Source organism: Etheostoma cragini, chromosome 7 (assembly GCF_013103735.1).
Source record: "Etheostoma cragini isolate CJK2018 chromosome 7, CSU_Ecrag_1.0, whole genome shotgun sequence".
In the NCBI taxonomy this organism is placed as follows: Eukaryota; Metazoa; Chordata; class Actinopteri; order Perciformes; family Percidae; genus Etheostoma; species Etheostoma cragini.
The window spans coordinates 3,948,573-3,970,998 of record NC_048413.1 but is presented as its reverse complement, the minus strand read 5'-3'; the positions used below and the strand labels follow the sequence as shown (position 1 = coordinate 3,970,998).

General features: G+C 40.2%; 1 protein-coding gene and 2 long non-coding RNA genes across 5 annotated transcripts in view; 2 read left to right on the top strand and 1 right to left on the bottom strand.

Annotated features, from left to right (window-relative positions):
* The window catches only part of LOC117947142, a 21,979-nt gene extending 4,700 nt beyond the window's left edge, over positions 1-17,279 (bottom strand). Inside the window, exons 1-2 of the long non-coding RNA XR_004657170.1 lie at positions 17,249-17,279; positions 8,186-8,189 (exon numbers count right to left, since the gene is read on the bottom strand). This is a non-coding gene — a long non-coding RNA (uncharacterized LOC117947142). The remainder of the gene's footprint in view (positions 1-8,185; positions 8,190-17,248) is intronic.
* The window catches only part of LOC117947113 (ephrin type-B receptor 2-like), a 55,262-nt gene continuing 43,990 nt past the window's right edge, over positions 11,155-22,426 (top strand). For all 3 annotated transcript variants that reach the window (XM_034875738.1, XM_034875737.1, XM_034875736.1), the window contains exon 1: positions 11,155-11,371. In XM_034875738.1, the coding sequence (XP_034731629.1) occupies positions 11,308-11,371 (64 nt within the window). In that variant the 5' untranslated portion in view covers positions 11,155-11,307. The remainder of the gene's footprint in view (positions 11,372-22,426) is intronic.
* On the top strand, positions 15,728-17,677 carry LOC117947138. The gene is made up of 3 exons (XR_004657167.1): positions 15,728-15,780; positions 16,044-16,050; positions 17,667-17,677. It is a non-coding gene; the product is annotated as an uncharacterized LOC117947138 (long non-coding RNA).

The window sequence follows — 22,426 nt, the reverse complement described above, 5'->3', positions numbered from 1 at the left end:
TTCACAATCTGTAGAAGATCAGAAGTCAAACAATTGGAAACATTTTTGAAAAGTCCCGTTGGTAGAATATCAAGGCAATAGGTCGAGGTTTTCAGATGTTGAATAATGTCCTCCAGCTTTGTATGGTTGATCGTGTGAAATTCCGTCATATTGCAACTAGTTTTGCTTGAACACTGTGACAACACATATCCTGAACTTGATATGGAGGCACTGACTGTTTGTCTAATCTTCTGAATTTTGTCTTTGAAGAAGGAGGCAAAGTCATTGCAGGCCTTGGTAGATAAAAGTTCAGATGCTACTGGTACTGGAGGGTTTGTTAATCTATCAACAGTAGCAAACAAAGCACGTGAATTATTGTTGTTTCTAGAGATAATATCAGAGAAGAAGGACCTTCTTGCATTCCTCAGTTCCAAATTATAAATGCGGAGTCTCTCTTTATAGGTGTTATAATGGACCAGGAGATTTGTTTTTCGCCACCTTCGTTCAACTTTCCTACACTCTCTTTTTTCTGTTCTCACCAGTAGGTTATTTCTCCATGGAGATCTTTTCTTACCAGAGACAACTTTGACCTTACTGGGAGCAATGGCATCAATAACATTTGTAATTTTACAGTTGAAGGGAAAAACAGCGAGGCTGCTTAACCAGCCAGTAGCACTCTCACCCTGTGAGTAAGACGCTATTAAATGTTGACCTGTTTCATGTGTCCGAAAAATTATCCAAGCAGTCAGCAGTTGATTTCACATTTAAGAGTTGAACATGGTTCTATCCTGAACCCAAGTTCAAATTGTTTTGTTCTCAGAAAGGCTGTAGGCATCAGTTAACTAACATATACAGGTTTTTGGAAGCACCTTAATAGTGCTCATAGCAATGGTCAGCAAATTGCTCAAACTTCAACTGTTGCATGTTCATCTAGTGAGCCATGTAACTTCATCTCAGGCACATGCTTTGGAGGACAAATTTATTCCACAAAAATCAATGTAGCTCTTCCAGTGTTTCTTCTTTTGAAACGATCTGTTCAAAAGATGTTTTCTCAACTAGTTGGGTTAAATGTGATGTTGTAGACTATAAAGCTGGCCTAGTTATTTGCAGTGCAATGGAAGAAGACATGCCAGTCTTTAGTCAAATAAGTGATGTACTTTTAGTTGAAGATCAAATTTTCTTTTTGACAAACAAGCAATTTCCAGAGAATTCTGATGACCATCATCTTGCATTCAGAGTATTACAAATGGCAAAAAAAGATGTCTTAGCTTAAATTTCATAAACTGTTATTCAATTATATTCAAAGCTCATACAATGTTTTAATTCAGCCGACTGGAAGGGAGAAAAGGCACAAACTTTTTTGAAAATGATTGTTTTAAGTAATTCTTAATTATTTTATTTTATTTAACCTTTATTTAACCAGGAAAATCCCATTGAGATTACTAATCTCTTTTTCAAGGGAGTCCTGGCCAAGACAGCGGCACAGATCACAACAATTCCGTACATTACAGACAATTTCATAACAATTTCATAAAACTATTTAAAACATTTACCGACCATAAATTTCATTTCCAAACCTTTGAGCAAGAGTTTAAACTGGCCAATTGCAACCACTTCCTTCAATTTCCAGAACTTTTGTAAATTGTTTAATGTTTTGGGGGGCAGAATAGTGAAATGCCACCTTACCAACTTCTGTGCGGACACTTGGTACAGACAGTAGCAGTAAGTCTTGTGAGCGTAAAGAATACAGTCTATCCGCTTTTGGTTGAATATATTCACACAGATATGAGGGGAGCAGAGGCGGATTACCCTTATAAATGAACATATACCAATGATTGAGTCTACGATTCTCCAATGCTGGCCAGCCCACACGTGTAAAGTTCACATTGGTGTGTGCTAGGCTTACAGTGTGTGATAAACCTCAATGCGGCATGATAAACAGAGTCCAGTAGTTTCAATACTAGATACTAATAGAAACATGTATTTAATCAATCAATAAATGATATTAAATACATTTACAATTAATTGACAGGGACAGGGAATACGGCTCCCTCCCGGAGCCGGCAGAGACCGACCTCTGGGAATCACCACAGACCTCTGACCCCCGGCTGTGTACATCATTTTCTTTGGTGCTTGCAGCTCACTGGGAGTTATAGGTAGCGATGGAAATTTACAGATGAAGTCTTCAGCAGTGTTAAGAGACAGGGAAGTGGAGGTATAATCGTGACAATTGTCAATTAGAACGTTGCTAGCCTTGAGAGTAATATTGCTAGCATCTGGAATTAGCTTCCGTCCGGCGCTCTCTTGACCTCTTTTTCTTTTGCGTTGCTTCAACATGGCTCACTAGTTCATTTTACAAGTGCTGTTGTATATATCAAACCAAGGTTTGGTGCTTGGCGAGAAATAAGTTGAGTTTTACAGTTTTCAAAACGTTCGTCTGCAGAGCCCGGTAGAAAGCGTCGACTCATTTTGCCATCTTGGCACGCCTCATACGAACAACTACAATCTGGTAACGATGAGTGGGAACTAGGGAAGCTAAAAACAAACGGGTGAATCAAATTAGAGCCAGGGACAGATAACCGTGAAAGGCGGGAAACAAACAAAGGCAGGAAGACAATTGAAATTAATGAAGACAAAAAGTGGATTTCTAAATGAAACAGGAAGTCCGTGGAAACAAACAAAATAAGAAGCCGACTGAAACAGAAAATTGACAAAACCATGACAAATTCTGTGAAAACATGTTATTAATTTTAGCGTACTCCGGTCACATACCAAATTGATTCAAATTCACTTAAAGGTTATTGTTGGTCTTCAGACCCTGCTAAGTAATTTAAAATGTAGATTTGAGGAACTGTTGCAGTTACATTCTAGATTGACATTTTATCTGTAATTAAGTTATACTAGGGATGATCCGAGTACCCGGCTGAAACAAGTATCTGGTACGGATAAAGCACTTTTGCCGAGTACAAGTATTATACGAGTCAATATCCGTGCTCGGATTGAATACAACTCCTCAACTGGCCGTGCAGCGTTCTGTGATAATCACAGCGCCCTGGTTTGTAGTATTTACATAGTAACCAGTAGATTTCTGGTGAACGTGGGTTTCAGACATGCTGCTTGGTTTAAATGGTTGGGGTCTATGAGTCCCTCTCCTGGTCCGCCATTTTTACCAAGTTAGACCTCAGAAATGCTTATCATTTGGTCCAGATCGGGGAGGGGGACGAGTGGAAAACTGTGTTTAACACCCCGCTGGGACATTATGAATATCTAGTTATTACTAGGAGCGGTGTATTTCAGCAAGTGTCAGGTGGAGCACAGGCAGGAGCCACAGGAGCTTGTTTTTTTTTTTTTACAAATTATCTGTCTCCTATTCTACTATCAGGAGATAGTGACAGTTTTAACAAATGTGTAAAAAATACATTTTTACAAAAGTTACCTAATGAAGCTTTAAGGCCTTTTGGCGATGGCGTCTGCAAAGTAAATATTTGACTGTTCAATGGCGCAAAAGCACAATGATGAGATGTCATGCTTGAAGTCATTGAAGTGTGCCGTGTCAGTTTCTGCGACTAGAGCTTTTATGTTTGCTAATGTGTTGTTTTAACTACTGCTAGTAGGTAACGGGCTTAATGGTCTCCTTGGCTTATAGCTTGCATAGTCAAGCTCCAAGATTCTTCTCATTTTGTAAACAATGAGCGGCAGGTTATTATTTATGTCTGAGAGTTTAGGATCTGATTTTAATATATTTGATGCGTCCAAGTGCCCGGGGGTGATTCCAAGATTTTTTAAGTGGGGTGGCACAGGGGCAACCAACAATCAGTCAGTGGGTGTCGGGGTGGCATTTTATCAGATTACAGCAAAATCTGCTCAGAAATAAAAGAAACGTTGCATTTGTTTTTCATTTTTTATTTATTTTTTTTATTTTGGCAATTGCGTTGAGGACTAAGCCTGTCTATGTGGGCACTCACTCTACCAATAGGCCATCCAGGCACACAACGTAGGAAATAATAGATAGGATAGAACAATAATCAATATAATTCCGCCAAATAAAACATCACAAGCATTATTAGTTTAACTTTATTTTGATTTCAAACTAACTGAATTACTGAACACATTTTCTATAGACTCAGTCTGCCACTTTTAAAAAAAAGAAAATTCCAGTCCTGGTTTCACAGTCTCAGAATTTTAAATACTGGTCATGTGACTAGGGCCGGGAAGATTGGCAGAACAGGCAGCCAAATGACAGACTAATCCAATGGAATTGCCAGATTGACAGCGCTCAAGTCCAGGGGATGGCGGGTTGGTGGGTGGGCTAACCCTACTTCTAGCCGCGGGGCAGTTGCGCAACTCTACCTTCTTATTTGGTTCTTTAGTAAACAGTTTTGTCATCCTCCACCGTGACTTTTAATGTAAGTGTGGGCATGCCTGTGCTACTTGGATCAGCGGTCTTGTCTGGACCATCATGGACAGTGTCCTCCATGCTGATTGTGCCTGTGTTTCCAAGCAAATTGGACTCTTAAAAGCACTGGTGGGGGCAAAATGAATCCCCCCTCACTATGATCAATATTATTTCTTCAATAGTCCATATACTATCTAACTAATATAGAAGTATTTTAAACTAAGTAAATCTCTTTAATGTGAACACACGCCATAGAAAAATAAAATCAAAGCAGCAGTTGCTGGTTGGATTCAGCTGCTACAGGTCTCCGGTGTTGTGTTCCCAATTTTTTATTTTTTTTTGCACTCTCCCTGATTAAGCTGGTGGCAGCTGATCTAAGAGTTATCTCAAGACACTTTACAGATAGAGTAGGTCTAGACCACACTCCATTATTCACAAGGACCCAACAGTTCTAGTAGTTCCCTCCAGAGCAAACAACAGTGCGACAGTGGCGGGGAAAAACTCCCTTTAAGGAAGAAACCTTGGACAGACCCAGGCTCTTAGTAGGCGGTGTCTGACGACCGGTTGGGGTTAGAATGAAAAGTGGCAATAACAGTCCCAAAAAATAGTAGTTTTTAGTAGTTCTTTGTAGTAGTTCATGGCATAGCAGGGCACTGTGCGGCATTACAAGGCACAGCAGGACGTAACATGGCACCGCAGAGCGTGGCAGGATGTAACATGGCATCGCAGAACGTGTAGCGGGACCATGGCAATAGCTGCAAACATAATTTTGGAGCCTCCCTGATTCAAGGAAACATGTGTGGCGAAAAAGATGCATGGTTGTCAAGTCATGTTCTATTCCTTGTTCTTGATGGTCACCTTACAGTTACCTATATGTCTTTTAGGTACCGCATCCATATAAGCTTGTTGGCATGTACCTGATATGGAAGCTGACTGTGACTACAGAGGACACAGAATCTGTTTAATGATCGATTTCCTGAACAGATGGGCACAAGCTAACCCTCTTATAACAAAAACGGCTAAAGAGGTATCGGGCTGCATCCTCTAAATGTTTGAGGCTCCTAAGAGGATCCATAGAGACAAGGGGATGGAGTTTGTAAATCAGGTAAAATAAAACTACTTACAATGTAGCTACCAACCATAATTTGCAGGGGCAAAATAAAATACCATTAGTCACTTGAAAATTCATTGCGGACATCGTTTCTTCTTCTCAGTTTTTAGAAATGGGTACACGGGAGCCTGCCGAAATGTAAATGCACCCCCCTAACTCAGGACAGCAAAGTCTGACAATTACCCAATTTGCTATTCTGTCATGGTGTGACGTCTAATAAAAGTCCTAAAAAGTCTGTCTTTGTCAGGCTTTGCAACTCTGACTTAGTAGGGGGCAGGCCTTTTTTGGCATGAGTTCATGGGGACTGCTGAAATGTGACTGCCCCCTAACTCGGGACAGCAAAGTCTGATAATCACCCAATTTACTTATTTTTGCCTATCTATTCTCCGGTAGATCAATTCATGTAGTTTATTGTTATCTCGACTGAGTCAACACATTTTTTCATCTGAAAAATACTGTCAAATATCTGAGCAAACCTAATGTGGTCCTTGTAATATTGTGATATTATGAAAAAAAGAAAGTTATAGCCTAATATTACAAGAATAAAATCACCGCAAAAGGAATCTAATTCTACAAATAGTATAATACTAATAATATTATTCTGCAATTGTGCATACATACTGGGTTTAAACAGAATGAACAGACATGCAAAAAACCCCGCAAAGCATTCAAATACTAATATACAATTCAATGGTCAACGTTATGAATCAAGCTTTGTAGCGTCAAACAATTCCATAAGGCCCTACATAAAATGCTTTTTATTTTTTGAGACCTTCAAAATTTCAGTAAAAATACTTTATTTAGGTAGAATAACATTAATTTGGGCTAGGTAACAAACTGTATTCATAAACAATTTATTACAGGTTATTACAAACATAATTTGTGAAAATAATACAATACTACTCAAAAACAAACAAAAAAACACCTGGGATATAGTATGCTGTACATCACGTTATGGTAGCACCTGACTCTGACAGACACAGACATCCCCTTTTGGGTCTCTGGTCTCTGAATGAGAGAAATGAACTTGAAGCTGCTACAGGTTTTTACAGAGCGGAAACAAAGCAGCGCACAGGTCTGCTCCAGAGCACCGTGTGTTTGAGCCTGAACCATATGGACGGTAACCTCACGTCACGGGAGGACGCAAACTTAAACTTTGTGTGTCGCCTAGAATAACTAGGCTGACAACATAAGGGATTACAATAAAAACATCCGGGGCTGAACCCCTGCAACAATGACCAAGTTAATGTTGGTGCACATGGAACTACTTAGACTGACTAACATTGCCCTCTAGCGGAATGCAGTCGTATTTCAGCAGACAGTCTGTTTTCGCCACAACACCGGCTATAGAGCTCCGGGACGCCAGCAACCAGTGACAGTTGTTTAGCCACCAGTAGGTGACTGTAAGCCGGCTACAGAAAACGCCGGATGACGGTCCATTTGGGGTGCGTGGCCGAGGAGGTTAGCCAGAAAAAGTGAGGGCCGTGCGGTGATGACAGTTAAGTTTAGGCACCAAAACAACTTGTTAAGTTAGGAAAAAGATTGTTGTTGTTGTGTTTGTTTGTTGTCATGCAGCTTTTAAGTTTGTCTATCTGTCTGATTTAATTAGCCTTCAGCTATTGGTTTATAATCAACCTGCATGCACATGAGCACACTTATAAAAGACACTTCTTCTGATTATTTATCCTCTAGGTTCCTAGATCTTAACCTCCTGTTGTCCTCGGGTCTAATTTGACCCATTTTCAAAGTGTTTCTATATCAAGTTTCTATATCAGAAATTTGGGTTTTCGTTCAAACAATTGTCCCAAAAAATAACGTGGATGGTTCACTACAATAATCTTAACAAGTTTTTAGTTACAAGTTACAAGTTAAATAATAATCAGTTCACTACTTTCATTGATTTTGGGTGTTTTAGTCAATTTTATACCATTTGAAGAAAATACAATTGATAAAAGAACTTTAAAAAAGTGACACAAATGTTAATGTGACTAAGAATTGGGGCTAAACCTTACAAGGCTCAGGAAAAGTGGACAAACGTTGAAAGAAGTGACAAAAACATTGGGAAAAGTTCAGAAAAAGACGACCAAAAAGTTGACAGTAACTTTAATTTAAAATTTTGACTCAGAAAAACTAAAAGTTGCTTGTCAATGGAAAGACAACACAAAGTTTAATGATCCAGACATTAGTTGCTTCACTCACCAAAAACAGCAAGCTTGTTCAAATGTCAAGTTACCATACAAACATTCCATGTTCCATGTCCTCCTGTAAAACTGTTCTAATCTACATGTCCATGTTTGTAGTATTCCCAAAAATCTAGATCTCCTTAATCTATGTTTGGATTGGCCTTTACTGCAGTAGGAATTACTGAAACATCATAAAATACAGCCTCACTAAATAAGGTCTTACCATGTTTCTAAATGTAGAAAAGATTAAAAATGTGTTGCATCAGTATTAGTCAACCCTGAATTAGAGATATCAGTAAGAAATTATCTTGAAGCCCATTTCGTGTTTCCTGCTGTGTTCATGGAAATAATAAATGCTATTATTGGATGGATCTATTGAACACCAAGTTCAACTGGTTCTGACTTCATCACTGAGCTTTCAAAAACTCTTTATATTTCCTCAAAGTGAAAATGTTATCTAACGGGTGATTTTGGGTGATTGATATTATTATTATTATCAATTCAATCGATTTCAACCAAACTGCAGACTTTATTGATACATGATTTTCTTATTCTTTTCTTATCCTTTGATTGAAGTCCCCACCAGTGTACCTGAATAAACAGCTACACTGATGACGTTTTACTCTTGTACATCTAGAGTCTTGTCCATGGATGTTGCAGATGATTGTCAAATTTATTTTCAGTAGTATCTCAAAATTGTGTATTTCCAAACAACTATACATAGCCCCAAAATATAAAAGAGTTTTCAACAAAACTATTACTTCAAATTTCCAACAAATGAACTCTCAGCATCAGTGGACAAAGATTCTTCCATCTGAGGATCCTCAAAAAGAATTTTGCTGATGAGACAACTGTTTTTTTTATTCCCATAAAGACCCGGATAAAATATTGAAAGTGTCAAACCGTGAACTCATGAAGTCAAATGGTAGGTTTAACAGGACACAGTTATCCCTTAACAGTAAGAAAGGATGTTGTGTTTTTTTTGGTGTCCAAGCAGGGAATGCTAATCAGTCTTCATAAAAAGTGAGGAAAATAAGTATTTGAACACCCTGCTATTTAGCAAGTTCTCCTACTTAGAACTCATGGAGGGGTCTGAAATTGTCATTGTAGGTGCATGTCCACTGTGAGAGACATATTCAACAAAAAAAAAAAAATCCAGAAATCACAATGTATGATTTTTAAAGTATTTATTTGTATGATACAGCTGCAAATAAGTATTTGAACATCTGTGTATCAGCTACAATTCTGACCCTCAAAGACCTGTTGGTCGGCTTTCAAAATGTCCACCTCCAATCCATTTATTATCCTGAATTAGATGCACGAGTTTGAGGTTGTTAGCTGCATAAAGACACCTGTCCACCCCATACAATCAGTAAGAATCCAACTACTAACATGGCCAAGACCAAAGAGCTGTCCAAAGACACTAGAGACTAAATTGTACACCTCCACAAGGCTGGAAAGGGCCACGGGGGAAATTGCCATGCAGCTTGGTGAAAAAAGGTCCACTGTTGGAGCAATCATTACAAAATGAAAGAAGCTAAACATGACTGACATGAAGAAGCTGAACATGACTGTCAATCTCCCTCGGACTGGGGCTCCATGCAAGATCTCACCTTGTGGGGTCTCAACGATCCCCAGAAAGGTGCGAAATCAGCCCAGAACTACACGGGAGGAGCTGGTCAATGACCTAAAAAGAGCTGGGACCACGTTTCTAATGTTACTGTTGGTAATACACTAAGACGTCATGGTTTGAAGTCAAGCATGGCACACAAGGTTCCCCTGCTTAAACCATCACATGTCAAGGCCAGTCTTAAGTTTGCCAATGACCATTTGGATGATCCAGAGGAGTCATGGGAGAAAGTCATGTGGTCAGAATAGACCAAAATAGAACTTTTTGGTCATAATTCTGATGGGACAGGCGACTGCCCCGTATTAAGGAGAGGATGACCGGGGCCATGTAATGCAAGATTCTGGGGAACAACCTCCTTCCCTCAGTTAGAGCAATGAAGATGGGTCGAGGATGGGACTTCCAAAATGACAATGACCGAACCACACAGCCAGGATAAGCAAGGAGTGTTCAAATGCTTATTTGCAGCTGTATTATACAAATAAATAGTTAAAAAATCGTACATTGTGATTTCTGGATTTTTTTTTTTTAGATTATGTCTATGACAGTGGACATGCACCTAGGATGACAATTTCAGACCCCTCTATGATTTCTAAGTGGAACTTGCAAAATAGCAGGGTGGTCAAATATTTATTTTCCTTTTCAGTTATTCTCTAGTAAATCTTTACATATACTACTGTTACTCCGTAAGGGCAACTACTGATCAAACTAAACTTGTCCCTGTTTTTTGTCTTCAGAAACCAGCATTACGAATCATCTACTGTGTGCATAAAAATGATTGTTCTCAACTCCAGGTTTTAAGAGCAGGCATCCTCACATCAGGTCATTCAACTACACATTGCTTTAGTTGTGTGCAGATCTCTAAACAAGTTCCGTCCTTCCTTCTATAATGAACTATTTTTTTGCTGTTGCCACTCTAAATAATTACAAACTGTTGGACATCTAAACTTCAGTTTGGTTTACATGACAGAGGCTTGGGTATACTGAATGCTTTGCCATCAGATTTTGTAAAGCTAACTTTGAACAATTCAACAATAGCTGTTAAAATGCACTGTGACTCTATGATGGCCCTTGGGGGAAGTACTAGAATTGTTGGGACTTTATACTTTATAAATTATAGAGTGTGTTCTAGACCTACCTTATCTGTAAAGTGTCTCGAGAAAACTCTTGTTATGATTTCATACAACAACAAAAAAATTGAATTGAACTGAATACATGTTTTTGTTGGAATGTTTGTGAGCAATGTTATCCTGATTGCATGTCTTTGTTTTCTCCCCCCACTCTTTTAGAATCTTTCTATTTGAATTGAAGTGTGCATTGGAGAGTGCCCAGATTAAGCCACTCTGTTTTTTTTATGTCCCTCATCACATCTGTTTTTGATTTAATATGTAATATTTGTATATATAGTATGTGTAAACCAATAAAATAAACTAAGTAAAAGTGCTTACTATTATCAGTGAAATGTTCAGAAAGGTTCAGAAAGTAGAAGAAAAACTGACTTTGACTGGAAATGATTTATTCATTAGATTGCTACTACTGATATCAATGTACAAGAAACATGTTGAAACATACAAATATATGGACCTAATATTTTTTTATTAGTATAAATAATAAATAATAAATGACAAAACATGTATTGAGGTGCTGTAGGCTACAAAGTGAAATGCTAAGTAGGACCTCAACATAGTACCCCACACCAGTAGCCATAGCTTAGTGCTTGACAAATCATATCGGCTAAATCCTAAACAAACAGTTAACATATAAGAGCCCCCCCCCCCCCCCTTCATTTTTGTTTCGCCCAAACTGGTCTGATAGCAGCTCCTTAGCCTTTTATCCCTATTCTTGTTCTGCTGCTGCTGCTTATGACGATGATGATGATGATGATGATGGTGATGATGATGATGATGCTCTGCAGCTGAATGAACCCCCCAGCCAATGGCCCGCTGCTGGACGGCTGCGCGATAAACGCATCGCGGCTCTCTGCAGTCCCGAGGCTGCAGTGCCTCTGATTATGGATATCTTTATGGATATGATTCGGATTCTATGGATACTGCCAACGGTATGGGCTGTCGAAGGTAAGCTGCTGTTCAACTCTTGTTTGTTTGCATGTGAATGCTTGAATGCGGGGGGACGGTCGCAGCGCGCGCACAGCGATACAGCTCCGCCATGAATGGAAAAATATATATACAGACTCCAGTGTGTCTGAACCGCGATCCCAGAGCTGTAGAGTCTTGTGGAGCAGTGAAGTAGGTCAGGGCTGGGATGGATGGATGGAGAGACGGTTTGTGGGCTAGGCCGGATTAATCTACCGCGCTGTCTCGGCTGGCCTCAATTTCATGGTCTAGAATTATTATGATATATCTCCGTACTGTTATTGCTCACTTTGAGCCGGTAACCAGTTATGGGAGCGGAGAGAGGGAGTCCGGGACCAACACCAGGCACAGAGCCTGGAGAACTGATGAATATTTAACACAGGCATTTACTATAGGCTAGATATAAATATATATATCCATACAATAACCTCATACAATATATAGGCCTAGTATTTATTATTATTATTGTTATTGTTATTTGCTTAAGATGGAATATCTTAAAAAATGACAGCATGTAACCTGGAGCCTGGCAGAGCTGCTGTGGGTAAGCCGACATTTACTACAGTGGAGGTTGCAACGTTTCCAAAGGGAGCACAATAAGGACCACTCCATTTGATGATGGCCTGATGCAGCTAAACAACTTTGACCATAACCATAAAGGTTAGACACAGCACCTGGGAAGGAAGTGTAACGGTGACATGAGGTGACTGGACAGCAGAAGGGATGTGAGATGCGCTGACTGATGATTGCCATGTCAAAGTTACAAAGAAGTTAGTGAAGTGTTGCAGTCAAACACCTGTGGCTCAGGGATAAGCAGTGCGCTCATTTACTGAAACACAGATTAGCCTCTAGCATGTTAGCATGTCCCAGAAATAATGGCGCCGCTCCTGTGTGTGTGTTTGTGTGTGTGTGTGCATGTCTGTGTGTGTGCGCATGTGTGTGTCTAATTGATGAGCACATGAGGAGATTTATCCATTAAGGAAAGTGTGTTCCTAATATTAACTGAAGCGTTACAGTAAAAGAGTTCAAACTGGATTTGGACAAGGGGCCCCTCAGTGTCTGGAGATTAGGAGCCACTTCAGCCGAATTATTGGCCGCCGGACACTGTCGTACAGTCTGGCGAGGTCGGTGACTCGAGCCTGTTTGGTGTGTTACGTGCCGTCGTCAGTCGGATGAGAAGCCAGTGGCCTTCATTTTTGGCCGATTTGACTTGTTAAATCGGACTCAGTGATCAACCTGATTGGTGGAGCGCTAGCCCTTGACTAGCGAATCAATGCACGAGAAAACCTGAGCTGACAGCACCAGTATTTTCTCCCAGTGCACACTGCAGCGGTTTTGTCCATTGAGCATGCACACATGACTGAAGAATCTCAATCTCAGATTAAAAACATATTTTAAACCACAGAGTGAATTCAAACACTGCATCGCCAGTAATTACACACAAAAATAAACATACAACTGATTTAAAAATTAAACTTAAGACACATAAGAACCGGCTAGCAGGATAAGAAAAATTCGTAAGGGCATAGGGTTGTCCCAATAAGGCCTGCACAATTCGGGGAAAAATATGAATTTTTATTAGCTTAGCATTGACATCATGATTCTCCGCCAAGATTTCTTTCCTCCACAAGGTGTAATGTTTATTGCTAACATGAACCATGACAAAACAAAACACATTGGCAGTACCAAACAGGTTTTTTTGGCACTTAAAGCACTTTTTTTCTTTTTTTAATCAAACTCATTTGAAATTTAAATCGTGAACAGGGTGAATCGACATCCCAATGTTGGATTTCAAAGGGCTTGAGGGTGTGAGTACATGCTTACCGAGCCCTTTCCTTGAGTCTGCATCAATGCAGAATACCCACAGTTGAAAGCGTTGTGACATTTATCTCAAAGGCCATAGGGAAATTCGGAAACTACAAAAGTAAACAACAGCCCACCACATGACCACGGAGCGGCCAAATCAGCCAGCCATCTCCTGTTGGCTGTGTCGAAGCAACAAACTTAAAATGAAAAAACCCAAACCGGCAAGTGTCTTTGTTGTTAAACGTTGCCAAGGTAACATGTGATCTGTTGAAGTACTGTCCCAGTCCCATTTATACCTATCTAAACCCCTGTGGCCTCACACACTCACTCACTTAGCACTTGAGATCAGTTAAGTCTGTGTGTCTTTAGTCCCCAGGGCTCACTTTAGGATTAGGCCACTGTTGTTTTTTAGATGTTCAACATGCATGTCATACTTAAGACACATGAGCCTGCTCTGCATTAGTGAACATGCACGTGACTCCCAGTTGAATAATTGTAAGTGAAATACTGTAATATTAAAATGCTACTGCGATAAGTGCTGGGGGTTGGAATTTCAAATGTAATATGTGTTTAAACACTGTGTAAGAGTTGCAATATAGATTTTTTCAATAGCATTATTTCAATATAAAAGAAGACGTGTTGGTCATGCATTAAGTTGTTTGCAATACTCCTTTTCTCTAAAATAAGGTGGTCTGGTACATTCCATTATAATCCAGCCTCTCTTAAATCTGTCCAAGTAAATTGATTGTTAGGGACCCTTCATGAGTCTGCTTTCAGTCCTTCTTTAACAGACCATTTATCTTTTGCTTTGCTTTGTTTTTACTTTCCTGAACTGAGAGTCATAAACCTTCAGTCACATTCCAATTGAAAAAAAAACAACTAAGCACACGAACACATCACCTCACTGTGACCCCAAGACCCCACCCTGTGTGGATAAGTCTAGGGGTTTAAGAGCCAAAGAGTCAGACAAATTTGGGGGGGAGCCGTGTTAGGTTGAACATGTAATTGTCTCTAGAATATTCTAATAAAAATGGATTCACACATCAACATCTGAGATTCTGACTACTAATTGATTGAACCCTGAGACCGGAGCAGGTTCTAGCTCCAACTTTTCATATAGACCTTAACTTCATTTGTTTAGATTGTTTTCAAACTCTCAATGGCACTTTATCATTAGACAGAAAATAAAACATAAGCTGCATTAAAATAAAATATCTTTAAGAGTGCATTTCAGACAACAACTTTGTAAGATGGGAGTTTGGAGGGCGATGTGATTATTTAAGGCGTCTCTCTGTTTGGCTGGAAGCCATCATCAGAGGACTGCTGCTGCTGCGGTGGTGACCAATTGCTCCAGGGCTGAAACATTTTTTCAATCTTTTCTTAGTGACGCTAACAGTGTTGAGTCAGTTAAATGTGATCATACGCTTGTTAACTTTTGTAACGTCCTGTCATCCACAAACTTGATCTCCAATCCCCTGCCAGAAGCCTGTTCTCTGGAAGCATCCCACACCTCTGTCTCTGGCCACGATGTGGCACTTTGGATGTGGGTCTAGGTCCAGTGACGTGGAGTGTGATTGCTCCGGTGTACATGGGTGTTTTGAGACAACGAGTTTAAAGTGGAGCCAGTTCAGCCGACCATCTGTGAGGGAGCTCACTGGAGCTCTCGTGTCCAAATGGGAGCAAAGCGCTGAAACAGGCTCAACGCCTGGGGCAAAGACGGTCAGCTCCCACCTATGGCTGCCATGTTGGGGTTTCCACTCATGTTTGGCCATCTAGTGTATCTTTAATGAAGAGTGGGAACAAGGGGAATACAGGCTGTTATAGCAGTGGCTTTCACAACTTCACCCACAGACTAGGCCCGCACAATTCAGGGGAAAAATATGAATCAAAGATTTTTGCCTAGAATTGATATTATGATGATCTGCCTCTGGTTTTTCTGACAATGAAAAAACAAAACAAATTGGCAGTACCAAACATAGATTTTTTTTTGGCACCTGTAGCACATCACGCCTCACCACAAGCCTGTAAACATAGAGGCTTCAATGAAGAGAAGGGAGAGCATTAAAACCTACAGTCTATGTTTAAAGCTCACAGAAGAAAGTTTGTGAATCAAAGTCATTAAAAAAAAAAGTTAATATATAGACATTTTTAAATCAATGTTATTTAATAACTAGGGTTAGGGTCAGGGTCTAACCCTACCCGTTGTCCAGTAACCCTTCCCTCACATTTCTGTTCATCAGTGTCCCGTATCATAACCAACAACAATGTCCAAGTGCATGAACAGGAATTAATTACAAATGAGAAAAAGTAATACAGTACGAACACAATAATGAACTCATGATTTAAGAAACTTCTGCTTGTTTTCAGCCCGAAAGTGGATCAGCTGTTGTGTGTCCTCCTGCGTCCCTGAGTGATACAGGACAATATATATATATGGTATATATGAAGCACGTATCAATTTCTCCAAAGCAAGTAGGGTTGTGCACTGATACCAAACAAAATTCTCTGCCAATGGTTAAAACTGTAGACATGCATGGAGTCCATTCAAGGTACAGAAATGCGGGACTGATGTGCACATCAGCAAGGTTTTAATAAGCTATTAAGCAATTTATTAAGCAAAACCTAGGGGATGGGGTAAGGGGAAGAGGTAAGACAGAGAAATGAGATTCAGCCTTATTCTTGTATTTGTATCTTTTTTTATTTGATCCTGTTTTTATTGTCTCTTTTTTAATTGCTCTTTCATGTTTTATGAAAAGCAATCTGAATTGCCCCATGGCTCAAAGGTGCTGTAGAAATGGAGTCGCTTTGTCACAGAGGAAGTCTAACGTCTGCGTGGAGTTTTGAAAAGTGTAACCGTGATTACTGTGACTTTAACAAACTGCAGGGTCCACGTAGTTTCGCTCCGTTTGCACCGCATCTCTAAGTGTGTGTGTGTGTGTGTGTGTGTGTGTGTGTGTGTTTATGTGTGTGTGTGTCTGTTGGCGCTCCACTCTCTGTCAACAAGCAGAGAGGACAGACATTCTTGTGCTTATATGCGCGCTCAGGTAACCTTACCGAAATGTGGCATGATTTAAGATGAATTGGTCCTCGGTAGTAGCCTACCAATGTAATTTGGTCAGCACTCAAAAAAGTAACCACACCAACCCAGGTCCAGGTTTGGAATCTTACATGCAGCAGGTTTCCTGCATGTCTTCCCTCTCTCTCTCTTCTTTCATGCTGTTCAGGCTCATTTATTGACGTGGCGTACACACAAAACAAGGCTGAAATTGTGCGTACGCCACTTCTCATGCAAAGGTTGTGATTTAAAACTTGACGTAAGAATGTCTGACCCATGTGAACGCACATTTTGGAGACAATGGAAATCGGCGTCAGAGAAGACTGCAGAAAGTACATATAGTACATTGTAATATGTTCAAGTATTGATGCCTCACACACATTTCTTCCCTCCATATCATCCATGTTATTGTGAAGATTAAATCTAACTGTGTTATTTGTGCTAATTTTTCCATAAACACCAACTCAAATCTTAAATAAAAATCTTTTCTTAAAGTGCATCTCACTTCTATACTATCTTTGTTGGGAGCTGCACATGCTCAGTAGCTAGGTAAGATCCCATCAGCTAACTAACTTTTTTCCCAACTTTGATCAGTCCAAGGCAGGATAAGCTGGGGGCCTTCTTCTAGACGAGGGCCACTACCGGCAGAACAGGGACATGGAAGTAGTTATTTTGGAGATTATGGTCAACTGATGTGTGTTGTAGCAGTGTTTTGCCATTTTGAACAAGCTAGCATGCTAGCGCTAGCATGTGCTACGGTTAGCCACCTCGTCTAGGCTAGAAAGCCGTGCAGATTTTAAACAGCTCACCTGGAGACTGAAGGCCGAGGACATTCCGAGACCGTTTCTGACTCAAAGTGAGTTTTTTCCAAGATTGTATGTGTGTGGAAGCACCATAGACACATTTATTATTATTTTCACAATATGAGCACTTTAAAACAAAAGCTTCGGTAATAAAACTAGAACCCTGGTACACGCTCCGCAATAAAAAAAAAATACAACAAGAATAAGTCCAAAATCCAAGGCTGAAACAACCCAAAATAGACCCAAAGCTGCAACAATGGTACAGAATAGGCCTACTACAAGCTCAAAAACAGATAGTTAGGTAGGCTGGGGGAAGTATGTAACTAGTGATTAAGTTACAAAATATAATTTGTACGTCTGTTGTCCACATGCTCTTAACCCTGCAACACTTCTGATCAAGTGACTGTACACCATACACACTGACTGCCCAGTGGTCGTCTTCAGGGACATTGTTACCATGGTAGCGCTTAATACAGCCGTAGGGAGGCGTTATTCAGAGGGCAGATTCACCACAGTACCTTCAAAGCAGGCATTAGTGAGAGAGACAACACCAGACGCTGAGTGGTGAAGAGAGGAGAGCGAGGGGCGGCCAGTAAGCGCTGTTGGTCTAGAGTTAGCATAGCGGTGGTGTGAGGGAGAAGAGACAGCAAAGCGGATGTAAAGTGAGTTAACAGAGAACACCAAGCTTCTTAAGACATGGATTTATTGTGTGAATTAAATGTGATTTTCCATGAATAGGCTGATTTATCTTTGCTTATATTAGGTTGGATTTAAGCTAATGTTTATTTTCAGACATTTTAATTTTTAAAGAAAAAAGAAATAGTGACCGGTAGTGGTCACAGACCCCCTGTTGAGACCCCTGCTCTGCTGTGTATGGTAGGACCAGATTCTATTTCGTATTCTATACAAAATGACATTCTTCAGCCAGATGCACACTATGGAATTTAGGGCAACATTGGCTTTCAGCTGTTGTTATTACTATTTAGAAGGTCAGCATAAGACGCTATTTACATATTTTCAGTATAATTGCTATTTCCCTACACTAAAAGTGAGAAGACTTTAAATTTCAGCTCTGCCTTAACGCTTAATTTGATAAATTTTATAAAAAATAACTAGGGGTGTGCTAAAAATCTGTTCGTATTCAAATCACGAATGAAGCTCTACTAATTGAAAATTGATTCATAGAATTCCAAAAATCAATTCATATTATTATTATGTAATAATAAAACATGATATAAATAAACATGATAGATAGATAGGTATGTAGATAGATAGACAGAAAGATAGATGGATAGATAGATACTTTATTGATTTATAATATATAATAAGATTTTAATATATAATAAGTAACGCTTTAACGCTGTAGAATGCAACCTGACATTCCTGGGTCCATATTAAGTTTTCTTTTGGAGTAACTTGACTGGTTAGCGGATGCGCAACACTGGAGAAGTTAGGACACTAACTCCTAGAATAACCAGCCATCCCTAAGACCTGTCGCAATGCTTTACGTGTTTTAGGGATGGGACAATTGCTTATAGTGGTAACTTTACACCTGACCCTGTCCCACTTGCTGTCTAAAATAAGTAATGGTAGCTTTCCCAAATTCACATTTAGCCAAACACTCCTATTAAAAATCTCTCAACATTCTTTAACATGTGTGCATACATACATGCAGACATGCATGATTACATGCATGCAGACATACATGCATGATTACATACATACATGCATACATACACACATTCAGTACATAAATGCATACATACATACATGGGAAAAGTAACTAAATTCACATACTGTAAATCCTTTTTTAATCAAATCTGTATCAAATCGAATCATAAGCCAAAATATCTGAATCAAATCCAAACTAAATCGTGACATTTTCTGAATCGTACACCCCTAAAAATAAGAGACATAGAGAGATGGAGAGAGACAGAGAGAGATTGCAGCCGTGGTTAAGAAAGCTACAGAGAGAAGGAAGAGAGGGAGCAGGAACGAATCAGAGGATTACAACATCACGTAGCTAAAGCACAAAACACACACATACACACACACACACACACACACACACACACACAGTGTTGGGCAAGTTACTTTCAAAATGTAATACAATATAGATTATTAGTAATTATAGAGATTACAAGTAATTTGAGAGTAATTATTTATTTTACAGTATTACTGTCCCTGAACTGTAACACTTTTGAGTCACTTTTACCAAAATAAGACTGAGTTTGATTTGGCGTCCAGCGTGTGAATTTCACCATTGGATCAACAAAGTCTCCTCTTTATCATAAGATTTTGTATAAATAATATGAATATGCAAGTTATCTAAAGCTACAACAAATAGATAAATACCAGGGGCGGATTTAGTCATTGTGTTTGCCTAAGGCATGGGGCCCTCCACAACACTTGTTCTCCCCCTTTTCAGTCCTTTTTTCACTGTATAGGAGCCAAGACCTGCTTATCTTTTCTCCATTCTTCATTTGCATGTAAAAGTTATTGCTTATAAATCTGCACCCCTCTTGATTTCTTGAAAAAACTCTGTCCCTGACTTGTTGTGGTCCCCTCTGCACTACTGGGGCGGCTGTGGCTCAGGGGTAGAGCGGTTGCCTGCCACTCAGAAGGTTGGTTGTTTGATCCCTGCCCCTGCAGTCATTGTCACCCTGGACACTGAACCCCCGGTGCAAGTTTATACAGTGCACCGGGGACTACAGTGCACTATTTATACAGTGTGTGTGTGTGTGTGTGAATGGTGAATGTTTCCTGTAGATGTAAAAGCGCATTGAGCGGTTGTTAAGACTGGAAAAGCGCTATATAAATACAACACATTTACATTCTACTGAGCAGCGCTCTCTGTCTGAAAGCTGTTTTGGCCAGAGTGCTGGATCATCTTCAATCATAACACCTTGATTAGGGTGACTGCTACTCACGGGGTATAGTTGCTGAGTATTATGTGTGTCACCATCTTCGTCATTACCATAGTTATCATCATGGACAGTGAAAGTACCAGTTCCGAAACCATATCCGTTTGAAGGATCCTGTAAGGTTGTCTTGTATGTAGCCCCTGCATAGCTAGAGCAACCTGGGCTGACATTGCTCTTCATCAGCTTTAGCATCGCTAGAGCAACCTGGGCTGACACTGCCGGTGGGTAGCACCTCAGTGTTAGCACTGCCAGCGCAAGCTTCTTGCCGCTCTTTAGTAACGTAATGTTAGTGTTGTCAGACAGTAGCCGTTGGGAAAAAAGTTGATACCTTTGGAAGTTTTGTTAAAATCTTTCAGCTTTTTACCGCTTCTTCCTTTTTTTAGAACCACTTACTGCGCAGTAGGATAATGGAATAGTCCAATGTAGTGGGGACTGGGGGGGAGTTTCTCATCATGAATTAAACAATCGGATAGCACTTTAGCGTATCAATGTTTAGAGATATAATTAATTGGTGAAAAGTATGACAACAAATCGTAACCATAAGTTTATTAGGCGTTTTAGGGGGCCCTTGGTAGCTTGGGGCCTCTCTCTTTGCCTAATGGTAAGTCCGCCTCTGATAAATACAACGTACAATAGGCAAGTAGGAAAAATGAAAATACTTAATTTAAAGTACTTCACAGTTGTATTGAAGCACAGCATTGTTGTAAAATGTTTGTGTAAAGCACTTGAATAAGAGATCATGTGAGCACCCTCGTGAATTAGCCTACTGTTGTTAACGTACATTCATAAATCCTACATAACATCGTCATCAGACGTACTTATTGATGCATGCACACTGTAATGTTGACAAATATAGTCCAATGACGGGAGAAAGGAAAGTGTGATAGCGTTCCACATTAACGCCTTGTCTCTCTCGCTCGAGGCCGCTATGTCCAACGTTACTAGCAGGTAGAGTGAGCTACAACTGACAGGGAGAGAGAGACTGTATCACTACAGCCAATCCAGACTGCTCAAAACGATGGTCTTTTTAACAAATAGGTTGCACGGAAGGGGGAAAGAAATCTTCCACTTAAGGGGCCCAATCTTGCAAAGCCTGATGCAAGTGTCTTTGCTAGTTTAAGACCGACTCAGTTGTCAATTTCCAGACTAGGACTAGCGTGTGTCAGACAGGTTGGGGGGGCATCACAAGGGTTACTCTCCATCGGGATGGCTCGCCGACATCACAATGACATTGTCCATCGGCACAAACCTACTGCATATTATACTTTTAAAACTAGTTAGCATGGTGTTTCTGATGTTTTTTAGTTCTTGGAGTGAAGCATGGCTTCAGTGCCCCTTTGCTTCTCAGTGGAAGTCAGTTATCTAAGCAAATCCATAATCAGCAACGTGCTCTCTAGCCTCTGGGAGCAGTGACAGAAAACATTGAGCATCAAACCGCCCATGACCCAGTTCTCCACTAGCCCACGGGCGCGTCACCAAATCTTGGGAATTTGATCTTGAAGATGGCCAGACTGTGTCCACTGTGGAGCAACTAGTCTCAAGGAACATTTCACATTAGTACGTCTATGTTTCAAAGATAACACATGTACTACATGCATCTACTATTTGTTTTGAACAAAGTACCACATGCTAGTCCTGTTACCATGTTTCCTTTCATTAAAAGGTCCCATGGCATGAAAATGCCTCTTTATGAGGTTTTTTTAACATTAAAATGAGTTCCCCCAGTCTGCCTATGGTCCCCCAGTGGCTAGAAATCGTGATAGGTGTAACCCGAGCCCTGGGTATCCGGCTCTGCCTGTGAGAAAATGAAAGCTCAGATGGGCCGATCTGGAAGTTACCCCCTCCTTTATCTGCTTTGCTCGCCCAGAGAATTCCCCCCCTGAGAGAGAGACATTGTGGCTTTCAAACGAGCAAAGTGGCAGTTATTCAAGGCCACACCCCCAGACTCTACCTTGCCCCCCCTCTCCTCCTCAAAAGCTACAGACTCAGAAATGGGAAATCCTAAGGAAAGCTCATTGTGGGACTGGCTCTAGTGGCTGTAATTCTGCACCAGGGCTGGATTTTGGGAAAGAGACTCCAGACAGTATTAGGGGGAACACTAAGGTCTATATAAAAAAGACTTTAGATACAGTGTTAGGGGACCGATATGGTCTATGTGAAAGAGACTTCAGATACAGTATTAGGGGACCACTAAGGCCTATATAAAACCATCCAAAAAGCATCATGTCTTGGGACCTTTAGGGCTAGGGTAAGGGTTAACGCTAACCTTACCTATTGCTTGTTGAATCTGTCACGTTGCATGCAGTATTTAGCTCCAGAGCTCCTTCCATAACGCACTGCCTCATCTTCCCCCTGCCCCATCTGGTAGGATGTACAAATCCTTATCCTTACACTGATATGGTGAATACAGTATTATTTTACAGAATTGCACTTCATAAAATAACATATT